Below are 14846 nucleotides of genomic sequence, written 5' to 3'. Positions count from 1 at the left end.
TTCAAAATGAACTCCACTGATATAAAAGTTAATCTGAAATGTATTCAACTGCATTAAAGTCAATTAATTTGAATTTCCAGTCAATTAAACGAAAAAATAAATTAGTTCACGGTAAATTCCATCATATATTCCAAAATATTGTACCTGATTTCTGGTTAACCTCTCATACATATTTAATCGAATAACAGTTAATTGACATTTAAATTGCTTATCATTTTTAAAATTATGTTTTCCTTTGTCAGTGAGTAGTTTTATTTGTAAAGTAAGAATTGAAGATTCACATTCACTAATTACAATGGATTTTTGTTAGACTAAAGGCATTAAAAATGTAATTTAAATATTTTATTTTATACCACTTTCCAGAACACATGCCAAAAGTCAGAAATTAAATTTGGATTTTAACTATTGTCAATCTCATTAGGCAATAGAAAATAATTTAATTTTTCGTTTAAGTACATAAAAAGGGCGATGGTATAAATATAAGAAGATTTAAATATGCATTTTTTAATTTATAGCGCTTACTTGCGATCCAATAAAAATGCCAAAATAAGACTAGTTTGATTTCTGCATAATTACTTCACAAATAGAATGTACTTGATTCATTCTCTGCCGAAACTATTTTCAATTTAAGCAATTTTTTATCATGAAAATTCATAACTATATTTTTCGATAATGTTACATAATCTTCTCTCAGAGAAAAATTGAATTTACTTACAGCCAATTTCAATCTTATTTAATACAGAATGAGCGATGGTCGATAATATAAAAAAAAAAAAACAATTTTTAGAAATTGATCGTAAAAATCAGATGCACATTTCAAAACAATTCTTCTAGATCCAATTTCTTATAAAGCTTTACCTATAATTTTAATTTTTCCCTGACAATATTATTATATCATGTTTAAAATAGAAAAAATCTTCATCTTTCGTACAAAGACGTCACAGAAAAAACTGGGAGTTAAAAACGTTTCTAAAGGGCGAAGTGAGCTACCAATCAGCAGGGTAACTGCGGCTAATGTAAACAGCGTGGCAGCTCAAAGATTGTTCCAGTGGACTCCGCTAGAGGCAGCACTTTACAGCCAAAGAAGTCTTCGAGTTGCCAAGCTGAGTTTACTTTAAACATAGTTGCCCTCCTGACTGTTACCCCACTTCGCCAATTACTTGCAACGTTTCTTACTCCCATTTTTTTAGTAAAAAATAATCAAATCTGAATAAGCAAGCAGAGGATAACAAAATACAATTTGTTGCAACTTGATTACCAAGCAAGGTAATTTACTAAGTTTACAAACCTCGACCTCCATTGAGCGTTTGTAGTCAACTCACTAAAACATGAAAATGGACGAAATTGTAAAATAAAAACTGGCCTCGTAATTCGCCGACATTCGCGTCAGCATTCTGCATTATATTTACAATATGTTCGAGGGCTCTAGAAATTTTTGTACACTTACACGATTTAATATTTTTCTTAAAACTCAACATTTTTGACTCACGACCGGTGATCACAAAAGAATCACATTGTCTTACTGGCACTGTGGTACGAGCTTAAGGCACCATTCAAAACTGCACGCGACGTTATTTTTGTGCTTAGCAATCAGCATAATCGTTCGTCGTAATTTTGCAAGGATATCAAGTCGATCTCTTAAAGACCATCTTACACGCACCTGGTTAGCTACTTGAAGGCTTGAGCAATTTTCATCGATTGAATTGGCGATTGTAAAATCGTCCTTTTCCACTTCTCGTCACCTTTCTGCAGAAGCACGATATCCCTCGCATTTCCGCTTCTTCGGCACGACAATAAGGCACTTGAGTAATCGCTAGTCACTATAAGGCACAAAAAACCCAAGTTCTAATCTTGAACCTTGCGTTCTCATTTGAAAAATTGAAAGATTGAAAATTGAAAGAAGTGTCTTTCAATTTAGCATTGAATGCTTAGGCACTTCAAAGAATGATAAAGACGGCTGCTAAATCAGAATTTAAAAAGGTCTCTAAACGATTTTTAAAAGGATATCAAAGAAAGGCTTCCAAGGTTCGTTAAGTGATATCAAGCACTATTACGCAAAATTCGACGCCTCGGCTACAGTCGAGGTTCGTCATCTCGCCAAGGTCATGTCTTTCGAGTCAGATCAAGAGGTGGTCCTGTTTCTGCTTCCAGCTCCATCTCGTTATCCTCACTTCCCGAAGACCTTTCTTCTTCGCTAAGGCCAAGATACGCTTCCGCATCCTTCGGCTGATTTTTCACACTCAGATCAATAGGTTCATCCTGTTCTGGACCAAGGGACCTAAGAAAAGCAACACTTTTATCATAGGAAATTTCTGGTGGTCTGCTAGTGTCGCAATTATCCCTATGATTACTATCTTGATTTTCGTTATGTGTCTCATTCCTAGGTGAAGGTGTTGTCCTTGGACTGATGCTCTCACTGGAGGAGCTGGATAAGCTGGTGGCAGCTTGGGGGGTACCAACTTGGTTCACATAAGGCACTATGAAGCGTTGTTGAAATGGGAAGAAGGGTGTGTTCAACAACTGCATGTGGTTGAGGGCTGGGTGGAAGAAAGGAGGTCCTCGCCACAATGGAAACCTAGCAGCTTCGGGCCTGAGAAGCTCATGAGGTCTTCCAATATCTGGTGGCCTTAGCATCTCCTGAGGTCTGGGGATCTCTGGTGTCCTCAATACTGGTATATCTTGAGAACGTATGGTCCCCTCTTCTCGTTTTTGTATCCTTTCTTGGAAACTGTTTACGGTGGGGATGTTGTTGGAGGCACTGGTGTTGGTGTTATTGTTCGCTGCATCAAGAGAAGAGAAGGGCTTTTCGTAAGGAGATTTTCGATCCTTGAGACGAGTTAGGGTCTGGTGAGTCTGTTCCTGGAGGAGGCAGTGGATCTTGAACCAATTCGAGCGACGACCATATCGTGAGCCTGATTTGGACATTCCTACCATCAGACATTTTCGTAATCTGCAGGCTTTGCATGCTGTACGGTTTTTCTTGTTTATCACACAAACTCCTCCATTTTTGCACTCGGATATGCTGCCTAGGTTGTTGTACGTTCGACCGAAGAAGGACTGCAAGAAAAAATTGAAATTTTTTTGGTTTTAGAAAATTGTGGTTTGTTATCCTTCAGAATTACGACCATTAAAGAATACATACAATATTGTATACCCCTGAAGGGTTATTCACAAATCAGGTAAAACGATTTTGGAGGAGGGAAACTCATTATATACTATTTTCTATGATCGAGGGGAAGGGATTGGAAGATTTTACGTGACAAAAAATTTTACAATTAAAAATAATAGATGCAAAGATTTTAAACTTGAAGGTAAATTTAGCAGAAGTTGAATCTGTTCAACTGTAAGTATTGCATTTTCAACAGGAATGATGAATGTCTAATTTATAGTTGATTTTTTAATGAAAAATATAAGTTTTTAATCAAGAAGATTAATTTGTTGTAAAACCCGAATTTTTAACTGGAATATTATCACTTTTAGATAAGAAATAGATCGTTTCATTATCAGATACAAATAATTTATAATCAAAATGTTTAAACACAAAATCTGTTCAATAAGCGAAAGCCTGTGAAGTCTGCCACAAGTGAATAGGAATTATGATTGTTTATAGACTCAATAATAATAGTTTCAATCAAGATTAAATTTCATTTTGAATACTTTGATCATATTCAGTTAAAAAGCTGGAAGTTGTGTTTGGAGAATAAAGTTAATTTTCCACTGCAAATTTTATGATTCCCCTTTTGGTTGCACATTTATTTAAATAACAAAATTTTTATGTATGTTCATTCTCTAAGTTTATAACATCTTATGTTAGTAATATTTTGGGGAGAGGAGAGTTCGTCAGAGAAAATTTTACGGTATTTTATATAGGAGAGGAGGGGTGTAAAATCTCAGAAAAACACCGTACGTAATTTGTGGATAAACCTTTACACGGCGTAACTCAACATTTTAAGGTAAAAATAATCGGTAGGGCGCTTTTTGAAAAAAGTATATGTTTGCATATAATTACTTAAAGATGACGAAATTTTCTTACGACTGTATGGTAAACCTTAATTAAATTTTTTTAACAGTTTTTTTTTAATTGAGTGTGTTTGCTGTCACCCAACGAACGTGGATGTGTGGAAGATAGCAAATTTGTTAACTTGTCCCGGCATTCACAAGGAGAAAAAATAGCTTTTTTATCTTTATTTTCCTAAATTATGTTTCCAGTCATGTTTAGTAATCAAAATTTGTCATTAGATATTTTCTTTCATTTTCATAAACAAATGCACAGTATATCGGTATTTATAAGCAGAATAAATTGTGTTCCTCTCAATTTTCCTCACATTATATTGCCAGTGACGTTTAGTAATTAAAATTCATTATTTATTTATTGACAGAAGATTTTTCCTTATTGTCTTTAAATTCTATTACTAATTCTTCTATTGACCATGTACTTTTTGAGTATCATTTTTTATGTAAAATATAATTTTTTTTTGTTAAATATGTAATAGTTTAATAAATAGACACGGAAATGTTTTAATTTCTGCCTGAGTGTTCACCCTGAAGTACGGAGCTCGAGAGATTCTGGGTCGTCTCGATGGAGAATAAACCGATAATATCAGATGATAAATCTTCCTCGCTAAACGTAACAAACAATATAATTTAAAAACAGTAAGTTGCAAAGCTTTGACTGTCAATTTTATTATATATTGTGTTCATAAAATTAACAAATATCAAATAAAAAAACCTTTATTACTAAACATCACTGGCAGCACAATTTAAGGAGCATTAAAAATCAAAAATCAACTTCCTTCTCCTTATAAATTTAAATACTGTGTATTTGTTTATATATAATTTATTTGTAAGATTAAGAAACAATATCGAAGAACAAATTTTCATTGGTAAACATTGCTGCCAACATAAAGTTAAGAGATTTAGAAGAAAAAATTATTTCATTCTCCTTATAAATGCCGATACTTTACATTTTTTTATATATTTATTTTATCAAATTAAGGAACAATATCGAATGCCAGCTTTACTAAACATCACTGGCACCATAATTTGAGTTGAATAAAGAGACAAATATACTTTTACTTTTATAATTGCTTATATGCACTGTGAATTTGTTTACTTAATTTATTTATTTAACAAAATAATTTCGGATGACAAATTTTCATCATCAGCTATCACCTCGCCGATGAAAGCAACTCGTTTTAATGCTAAGATGAACTTTAAAAACGAACAATCCATAATATTGTCTATTTGTAAATCTACTTGTTAATAATAATAAGTTTACAAATCAATACATTTTCTATCTTTCTTACATTTACGTGCATCAAATGGAAGCGTTGTGGGTTATAGAAAAAATTTTCCAAGAAAGCTGAAAAAGAAAATTGAACAACAAAGAAATTTATACATTTCTTTCGATATTTGCATTAACATAAATATTTAAGCAAACAAAAATTCAACAATCGGCTTTCACGAACCTCTTTAAAAATAATAGTATTTTTTAAAAAAATCTAATATCGGTTAAGAATGGCGGCCAGAAAGTTATGTTAAACCTCGTTTTTTTACCTCACCCCATTGTCTGAAATTTGTGGGAAAAAATAATTCTTACCTTGCATCCCTCACAAGTGAAAGCACCAAAATGGAAGCCGGCCGCCGGTTCGCCACAGACTCTGCAGAGCTGATTCATCTGAAAAAATTCAAATTGACTTCTTAAATACCGTGTAATTAAATCTGTAACATAATTTATCACCAATGAAAAGAGATTAATAGACCTACTTAAATATATATCCTACTTGAGAGTAATTTTCGATTGTTAAAATTCCACTTATTCATATATGTATGTTAGGTGCCTTCGAATGTTCTCAGGAATGAAATTGTACGATAGGAAAAAATTCTAGACTCTCTTCACCTGTCACTGTATAAGAATGATGAGATTCGGTTGCGAGAGCGAGTTGCTATTAAAACCTATTTAGTCAGTGATTACGAACGGTGTACCAGGTTGCAGTGAGTTTCAGTCAAGAGAGGGGCAGAATACTGCTTGAGATGAGAAATAAAAGGTCGAGGTAGAGAGAATAGTGAAAGAATGGACGAACGGAATTACTAATCCGAGAGAGATGGACACAAAAGTAAAGTGCGGAACGCAGTACCGGGTTATCGCACAGGCCATGTACAAAAGAGCCGTTCAACTTCTACGATCTTAAGAATTCAAAAATGTGTTCAGCGATGGCCTATCTCGATATTAAATTTAGTTTAGAATCATCATTTTTTAATAAAAATAAATTGCAGTGATAACATTTTTTGGGCAGTTTTTACCGTGAAACATGGGAAAATTTACCGAATTTGGTTTGGTATAATTACACTAAAGTAGATTGAAAATTTATATACATATTATATATAAATTAATTTGCAATAATTATTAATCTTGTGGTTGATTAAGCAAAGTCGAGTCAGAACTTCAAGAACTTCAAGAGCTATGTTAGTCAGAGAAAATAGTGAAATTATGAACGAACGGAAATACTAATCCAAGAGAGACGAACACAAAACTGAAGTGCGGAACGCAGTACCGGGTTATCGCACAGAAAAAAAACAGTTCAACTTTTACGATTTTATGAATTCATAAATGTGTTCGGCGATGACTTATCTCGATATAAAATTTATATTAGCCTCATTATTTTTTGATTAAAACTAATTGCAATGATAATATTTTTTCGGCAGTTTTGACTGTGAAACATGAAAAATTAACCGAGCATTGGTTGGTATAATTACACTAAAGTACATTGAAAATGTCCTTAAAAATTAAGTAGAGATTAAGGGGTTATATACAGTTAGAAGGCCGAAAAAAGCGAATTTTCCAGAATTTTTTCTGAGAAAACTTTTTAATTTATTGATCTAAAAATTTGTACACATATTATGGTATCTTTTAACTGTATTTTAAGACTTAGTATTAGTAAAATATTTATTTGTAAAGGAGCTACAGCTGATCTCCGGGAGTTCCTCTCAAAAAAAACGTTTTGCGGTGACCACTATATCTCTGAACTGGATCATCTGAAATTAAAAAACCAAACAGATTTCGTTAAAGTAATGTTAAATCTAGTAACTAATCAAAGGAATAAGCAAAATAAATTTTTTTGACAAAATGGCGGTTTCTCAAAAAAAAAAAATATTTTTGACAAAAATTTCGGCCTTAAATTGTTTATAAAAAAAAATATTTGTCGGTGAGAAAAAATCTTCGATTAATTACTGAAAATATATTTAAGAAGCTCGTGTTGAAATTTGAGACGAATCGGTTTAGCCGTTTTCGGGTAATGTTGGTCATCGACTTTGAAAACACCATTTTGAGAAAAACGCGTTTAAAGTTTGAAAAGCACTTTACATAGGATAAAATTTTTTTTTAACTTACATGGAGTCATCTATTCCAGGACCATATAATACAACCTCCGCCGCTTCGGCAGCTTCTAATAACTCGAGCTGATGTTGTCTGCCGGCCATTCTTCCATCGCGAGTGCTCTCACGCGCTCTGAGATCGGAAATGTTCACGCGCTGCTCATCTTCTTTTTCGGCATATGAATGAGCATTGAGCCTTTTCAAATTTGCGTGTAACTTCGAAAATATTCACCGGAACGATATGAAATTTTCTGTGTGTATTCTTAAATTTATGTACATTAAAAAAAAAAAATTTAAATCGATTTTTTGAAAATTCTAACTGTATATAACCCCTTAATTTGCAATAATCATTAATCATATGATTAGATAAGCAAATAAAAGGTCGAGCACAGTCGATGTACAATAGAAATGTTTAACTTCCACGATCTTAAAAATTCGAAAATATGTTCCCCGTTGGCTTGTCACGATATTAAATTGAGATCTGCATCTTTATTTTCCAATAAAAACGAATTGAAATAATAACATTATTTTGGTATTTTTTTCCGTGAAACATGGGAAAGTTTACCGAGTCTGATTTTGTGTAATTGCACTAAAATATATTGAAAATGTCGGTAAAGATTATATATAAATTAAATTGCAATCATTATTAATCTTGTGATTGAATAAGCGAATATAATGTCAAGATAGGGATTATAGTGAATTAAGAATAAACGAACGGAAATACTAATCCCAGAGAGGCGGACACAAAAGTAAAAACCCGGAACGCAGTACCAGGTTATCGCACAGAGAAAGAACAGCTCAAAGTTTGCGATTTTATGAATTCAAAAATTTGTTCTGCTATGGCTTATCTCGATATAAATTTAGAGTAGCGTCATTATTTTTTGATAAAAGTGAATTGAAATGATAACATTTTTTTAGCAATTTTACCGTGAAACATGGTAAAATTGACCGAGCCTGTTTTTTTTATAATTACAGTAAAGTATATTGAGAATCTCCATACAAATTATGCATTAATTAATTTGCTGTAATCATTAATCTTGTAATTGAATAAGCAAATTTAAGATCGAGACTGGGAGAATAGTGAAAGGACGAACTAATACAATTACTAAACCAGGAGGGGCGGACACAAAAGTAGAGTGCGGAACGCAGAAACGGGTTAACCCACAGACCATGGACAAAAGAGCTGTTCAACTTTTACGATTTTAAGCAATCAAAAATAGACTTCACGTTGGCTTATTTTGATATTTAAAAAGATTGACATCATTATTTGTCAATAAGAACGAATTGCAGTGGTAACATTTTTAGGTAGTTTTTACCGTGAAACATAGAAAAATTTACCGCGTCTGGTGCAGTATAATTACACTAATGTATATTGAAAATTTCTATAAAAATTATGTATAAATTATTTTGCAATAATTAATAATATTGTGATCGAAAAAAAGGTTAAATAAAAGGTCGATACAGAGAGAATAGTGAAAGAATGAACGAAAAGAGTTACTAACTCAACAGTGACAAACACAAAAGTAAAGTGCGCGGAACGCAGAAACGGGTTACCGTTCAACTTCTAAGATCTTGAGAATTCAAAAAAATGTTCCGCGTTGAATTAATAAACATTCATTAATTACATAAGGATAATTTTCGAAATATTCAACCCCCTCACCCATCCAATTTATGGATACTTTAAAATTCTCAAAACACTGTATCCTTCTTCTGTAAGATTTTATATCCCTTACTTAATGTATCGAAAATATATCCATTAATGTCACCCTAAACGAGATTTTAAGAGATACGGAATTATTTGGTCTCTCTCCTGATTCTCTCTGGTTTGCCGCGCCTGAGTAAACACCGCACAGCCCCCCCCCCCCAGTTTCCCTTATCCATACCCCCGACGCGGCGTCAGTTTTCGAAAGAATTCAATCCAGGTAAATTTTAATCCATTATCGACTGTATTTCAGAGAATTAAAAAATATAAAAATGATTCCAAAGGATTACGATTGGTTTGACAAATTATAAATGATTTTTTAAGATTTCAATGGTTTGAAGAAATTACCTAGTACAATTCCAGAGAGAATCTCAATTTTTTTAGGGATTTTCAAGATGTTAAGGCACGCTTCAAGAAGTTTAATCAGATTTACAGATATTTTAACGTATTTTAAAGGATTTCAAGAGATATCGAAAGATTTTGAGGGATTTTATGGATTCAGAAAATTTTCCCCAGATTTAAAGTGATTTTAAAAGATTTCAAAGTATTTCAAAATAACTCACGGAATTTCAAAGGATCTTTAAGGATTTCAAGTGATACCGAAGTATTTTCACGAATTTTGAAGAATATGTAGGAATTTTATTGATATTTCGAAAATTTGAAGGAATATAAAGAGATCCCTTAAGGGTTTCAAAAGAGTTTTTAGATATTAAAAGGATTTTAAGGTATTTTAATGGATTTTTCAAGATTTAAAGGGGTTTCGATGATTTCACAGGACTTCTGAAGCTTTTTATAGGTTTTACGGGATCTCAAAGTATTTTAAAAGATTTCAAAGGGTTACAAAAGTTTTAGCGTATATATTTGAAACAAATCATAAGGATCATGAGACGCTTTACAGTCTTTAAATGACTTTTAAAGAATTAAAGGATTTTAAGAAATAAAAAACGATTTCCGTGTATTCAAAGAAATTTAAAGAGATTTCACACAATTTCAAAAGAATTCAGGATATTCCAAAAGAATTGGAAACATATCAAGAGATTTTAACGGATTTTAAGCGATTTAAAGGTGCTTCGATGCTTCCCCGGGATTTCATAGATTTGAAGAAGATTAATAATATTTCAAAGTACATCTACGGATTTTGGAGGATTTCGTAATATATCAACAGATCTTACGGTATCCTAAGGATTTCAGGATATTATTAAGGTTTTTTTTAGAGATTTCCAGGATTTTTAATATCATTTAAAGATTTAAATGAAATTTAATGTATTAAAAGTGATTTCAAGCGATACAAAAAGATTCATACGATTTTTGATTTTTTAAAGATTCCAATTAAGTTTGAAAGGATTTTCAAGATATCAAGAGATCTCGTAAGATTTCGAAATTATTTACGAACTTTCAAGGATGTAAATCAATTTTTAAAAGTGTTATGGCATCCGAATTCAGATTCACTACACCAGGCCAGTATCAAAGTCAATTGAAGGTCAAAATTGATAAAAGCATTGAATCAGAGGAACCCATTCATCCATCGGATCGGTTTGACCCCATGTGATCAAGGTCAAGTGCAGGCAGAAATGACGAAAACCATTGGATCGGAAAAAACCTCTACTCTCAGCCGTTTTTGGAGTAGCTAAAATCAAATCCGGGATCAGAGTGACCCATTATGTCAGGATCAAGATCAATTGACAATTCCATGATTTTCTCAATTTTTACCTTAGAATAACCTTCATCCTAAGCTGCTGGGGTTAAAATGGTGCCGGAATCAGGTTTACCGACCCCAAAAACATCTGATGGTAGAGGGTTTCTTCGGTCAAATGGTCTTCTTCAGTTTGACCTTCATTTGATCTTGAACCTGACCTCATGGGGTCAAACTGACCCCGAATTCGGATTCAGCGACTCCAAATACGTCTGAAAGTAAAGGTTTTCTCCAATACAATGGTTACCTCCGATCCAATGGGTTTCTCCGATTCCATCGTTTTTTTCATGTTTACATTCAATTAACCTTCATCCTGACCTAATGGGGTCAAACTGACCCCACGTTCTGATTCAGCGACCTCAAAAAATTACGTATGCCTCAAAGTATACCTCTAAAACGATTCAGCTTGGGTTGCAGAAATTTTGGTTTGTGTGGTTGTGTTCTTAAAGATGACAGGGGATTTTAATCAGCTTTCGATGATTTGAAGGGAGTTAATGAGATTTTCACAGATTTGTAAAGATTTTTAAAATAAATTATGTACGATATCCACGGAATTCAGAATTTCAAAGGATTTTCACACGATTAAAAAATTCTAAGAGATTTATAAAAAAAAATTTAACTTTACGAGATTTCAAATGATTGCAAAGATTTTCACAGATTTCACGAGATTACGCTAAAGTATGTTGAACATTTTCATACAAATTATGTATAATTTAGTTTATCATAATTGTTAATGCTGTGAGTTAATAAGCAAATAATCTCTTTCGGGATAAGCGAAACTCACTCGATTTTAGCCTCGTTATACTCGCAGTAAAAACAAAATGTGAATCTAGCGCCACTTTCAGGGTACCATATACCTACAACAAAAGCTATTATTAGTAGTGTGAATGGTACCACTACGCAATGTATCTTTTTCCTCGGACTTAGGCTACGAAACGTCACATACTGCTAATTTGTTTTTACACTTTAGCGGCAAAAACCAACGACAATAGAATCGTATCCCAACTTCGAGCGAAATGGAACCCCATCTTGAAACTAGCAGCAACAAAATTGAATCCCAGAGTTTTTATTGTGCTGCCAGGGATCAAGGAGTATATATTAAAAAAGTGATGAAGGGGAATGCAGGAGGAGGTATAAAAAAGGATGTATAAACTTCATTTATGCCTCTTTTTAATTATAATTAATAAGCAACACGTTTGTACCGCAAAAGCGCTCTGACCCAGGTCACTGATCAATCTCTCTAGCAATCACCGTAGGCAAAGAGCTTCTTAAATTCATCATGTGTCATAGATGACACAAAAATATGCAAACTGGCTGATAATCCCACACTAAGAGCCATACTCTTTAATTATTCGAAATGTAAACCTAACGCAGGCTTTCCCACAATTATTAAACGATCTAAGTACTTATCAAGGCGATATGATTCCGAAATGTGTTTTACAGCGTGGAGAATCTTGTTCTATATGCTTTTACGAGCTAGTAAATTCCGCACTGGAAAGATTCGCAAATCCTCGTTTCTAATGCAATCACATAGGCGTGGATGGGATCTTGAACCATCATGACCACCATGACCACCATCTGTGTGGGATTTGACTTTACGACTCTTGAGTGCATGTCCACTTGCCAATCTTGCCGTTACTTCTTCACTCGACGCGCCGCATTTTCCCAGACTCGGACTGAAAGAGTCCCGCAGGACTTCTTCATTATAATTTAATATAAAACATATTCAAGCAGAAAATATGAACCAGCAATGCGGAAATATCTCGAGATGTGAGAAAACGCATTTAATGTCAATTATTATTTTAATATGCACTTTTAGATAAAGCTGCGAAAGACTAGTATACGAATAAATATTCAATAAATTTATAGCGCTTCAATGCATCTCTAAAATTTTAATTATTGTGAATATTTCGACAAATATGGGTTACAACTGAAAAATGGTCAAACTTTGATACTTTTTATCTGCGTTTTTAGTAGATACTTAAATGTTTTGAAAAAAATATCATATGAGAATCGCTACGTACGTCCAATAAATATGCAATCAAGGTGTTGAACAATCATTCTTGACAGTTAGTGTACACATTTCACGAAATTTTGTGGAATCGCAGGAAATCTTTGCAATCTTTTAAAATCGCGTGAATTCCTTTGAAAATGTTATACATCACTTCAAATCTTTCTAATCAAGTAAAAATTCTTGGAAATCCTTTGAATTCCGTGAATATCGTAGATAATCTTTAAAATCTCGTAGTCTTTAAAAAGTTTTATCAACTAACTTGAAATTCCGTAATTATCGTACTTAATCTCTTTAAAGTGCTTGAAAATGTTTGAGCGTCTTGGAAATTCCGGAAGGCGTTTTAAAAACTGCAAAAATCCTTTGAATCTTTCAAAATACCATAAAAATACCTTATCATAATGCAGAACTATGAACACCCTTGCAACAAGTAATAACTTGTAATCCCAATATATATAATCTTTAAAAAGCCACTAAAATTCCTCGAAATCCGTTAAAATCTTTTGAAATCCTATGCAATTATCAATGAGCCCTTAAGGCCCTCTAAAAATGATGAAAATCCTTGATATATGAATATTTCAAAATCCTTTGAAATCCCGTGAAATTATCAAAATCCCTTTAAATCGTTTCAAATCCCTTATGAAATCCTTCAACGTCTGTGGATATACTTTGGAATCTGTTGAATTCTCTTAAAATCCTTTGAAATCCCTTATGAAATCCTTTAACGTCTGTGGATATACTTTGGAATCTGTTGAATTCTCTTAAAATCCTTTGAAATCTTGTGAAATCGTCTAAACCTATTTAAATCTCCTAAAATCCGTTAAAATGTTTGCATATCTTTGCAAAATTTCTGAAATACCTTGAAATCTTCTGAAATGTATTCTGTATCTCTTAAAATCCTTTGCAACCTAGCTGGGTTGAATAATAGCATTTTTCGCAATTTGACAGAAATCCTTGACGTGTCTTGAAATTTTGTAAAATCCCTTTGAAAAATTGGGATTTGAAATCTTTGAAACCTCTCCTAGTCTTTTGGAATCGTCAAATTTTTTGTTATTTTTCAAAATGCTTTTAGTCCATACATCTTGTACTTTTACAACCTATAGCAATAGCACAAAATAATAAAAAAATTCTGTTTTTTTTTAAAGTCATAACTGTTGATCTTTGATAACTATATTTTTCTTAGATTTACGCGTAATTTCCTGCTATACAACGAGTTATTTGCACTGAAAAATGGTCAAAAGTAGTCAACTTTGGGAGACCATAACTTATGACCTATTGGGGCTAGATCATTCAATTGTTTTAATTTACTCGAAATTGCGGCTACTCTAATTGAAGCTTTGAACATTTTTTTGTAAAATTAACAGGTTCCAAAGTACAGATATAAGCTACAGAATTGCGTTCCTTCCCCTTTTTTTTAATCCAAGTTCTCTGAGGGAACATAACGCGGCACCTACTGTCGATAGGAACTTTCTTTTCTTCAACTTTTTCAGAATTTCTTCTAGTTTTATTTTGGTGTTGAACATTTTGCTCTAAAGTACAATGGGGCGGGCTAGTCTACGCAAAAACAATTTTTGAACATTTAAAAAAATATATCTCCGGGATGCACGGGTGTTAATTTAGGAAAACTCGGAATTCTTATCAGGATTCCTTGATAAATCGTTTTCGCAAAAAAAATGCGCATTACCTACTTTATACGGAGAAAAGAACTTTTTTTGTACGAGTAGCCTGAACTATTTATAGTCCTTTAAAATACCTTAGAATCTTGTGAAATCTATTGAAATAGTTTTAAATCACTGTAAATCATTCAAATCTTTTGAAATTCTGTGAAATATTTTTTACAGTGAAAACAATCGATATATTTTTGATCTATTTTTCATATATTTTTTGTATATTGAGTGAAAATTTGCTTGTCTTACATAAAAAGGAGGGCGGTCTTAAAAATCTTACAAATCCTTGCAATAAAAGACGAGAGGATTTTCAAAAAGTCGTATTTACGTAACTGATGGATGTTCTCTATAATAAACTTTAAAAAATTTTGTAAATATAATATTAGAAGCCTAATATAA

General features: G+C 32.7%; 1 protein-coding gene across 2 annotated transcripts in view; it reads right to left on the bottom strand.

Annotated features, from left to right (window-relative positions):
* Positions 1-228: 228 nt before the first annotated feature.
* Positions 229-14846, bottom strand: part of LOC117167063 — a 39785-nt gene continuing 25167 nt past the window's right edge. For both annotated transcript variants that reach the window (XM_033351657.1, XM_033351658.1), the window contains exons 3-4: positions 5600-5677; positions 229-3057 (exon numbers count right to left, since the gene is read on the bottom strand). In XM_033351657.1, the coding sequence (XP_033207548.1) occupies positions 2104-3057; positions 5600-5677 (1032 nt within the window). In that variant the 3' untranslated portion in view covers positions 229-2103. The remainder of the gene's footprint in view (positions 3058-5599; positions 5678-14846) is intronic.

The sequence above is a fragment of the Belonocnema kinseyi genome, chromosome 2, assembly GCF_010883055.1.
Source record: "Belonocnema kinseyi isolate 2016_QV_RU_SX_M_011 chromosome 2, B_treatae_v1, whole genome shotgun sequence".
Lineage (NCBI taxonomy): Eukaryota > Metazoa > Arthropoda > Insecta > Hymenoptera > Cynipidae > Belonocnema > Belonocnema kinseyi.
Note: the sequence above shows the minus strand (reverse complement) of the source record. Positions and strands in the feature narration are given on the sequence as shown.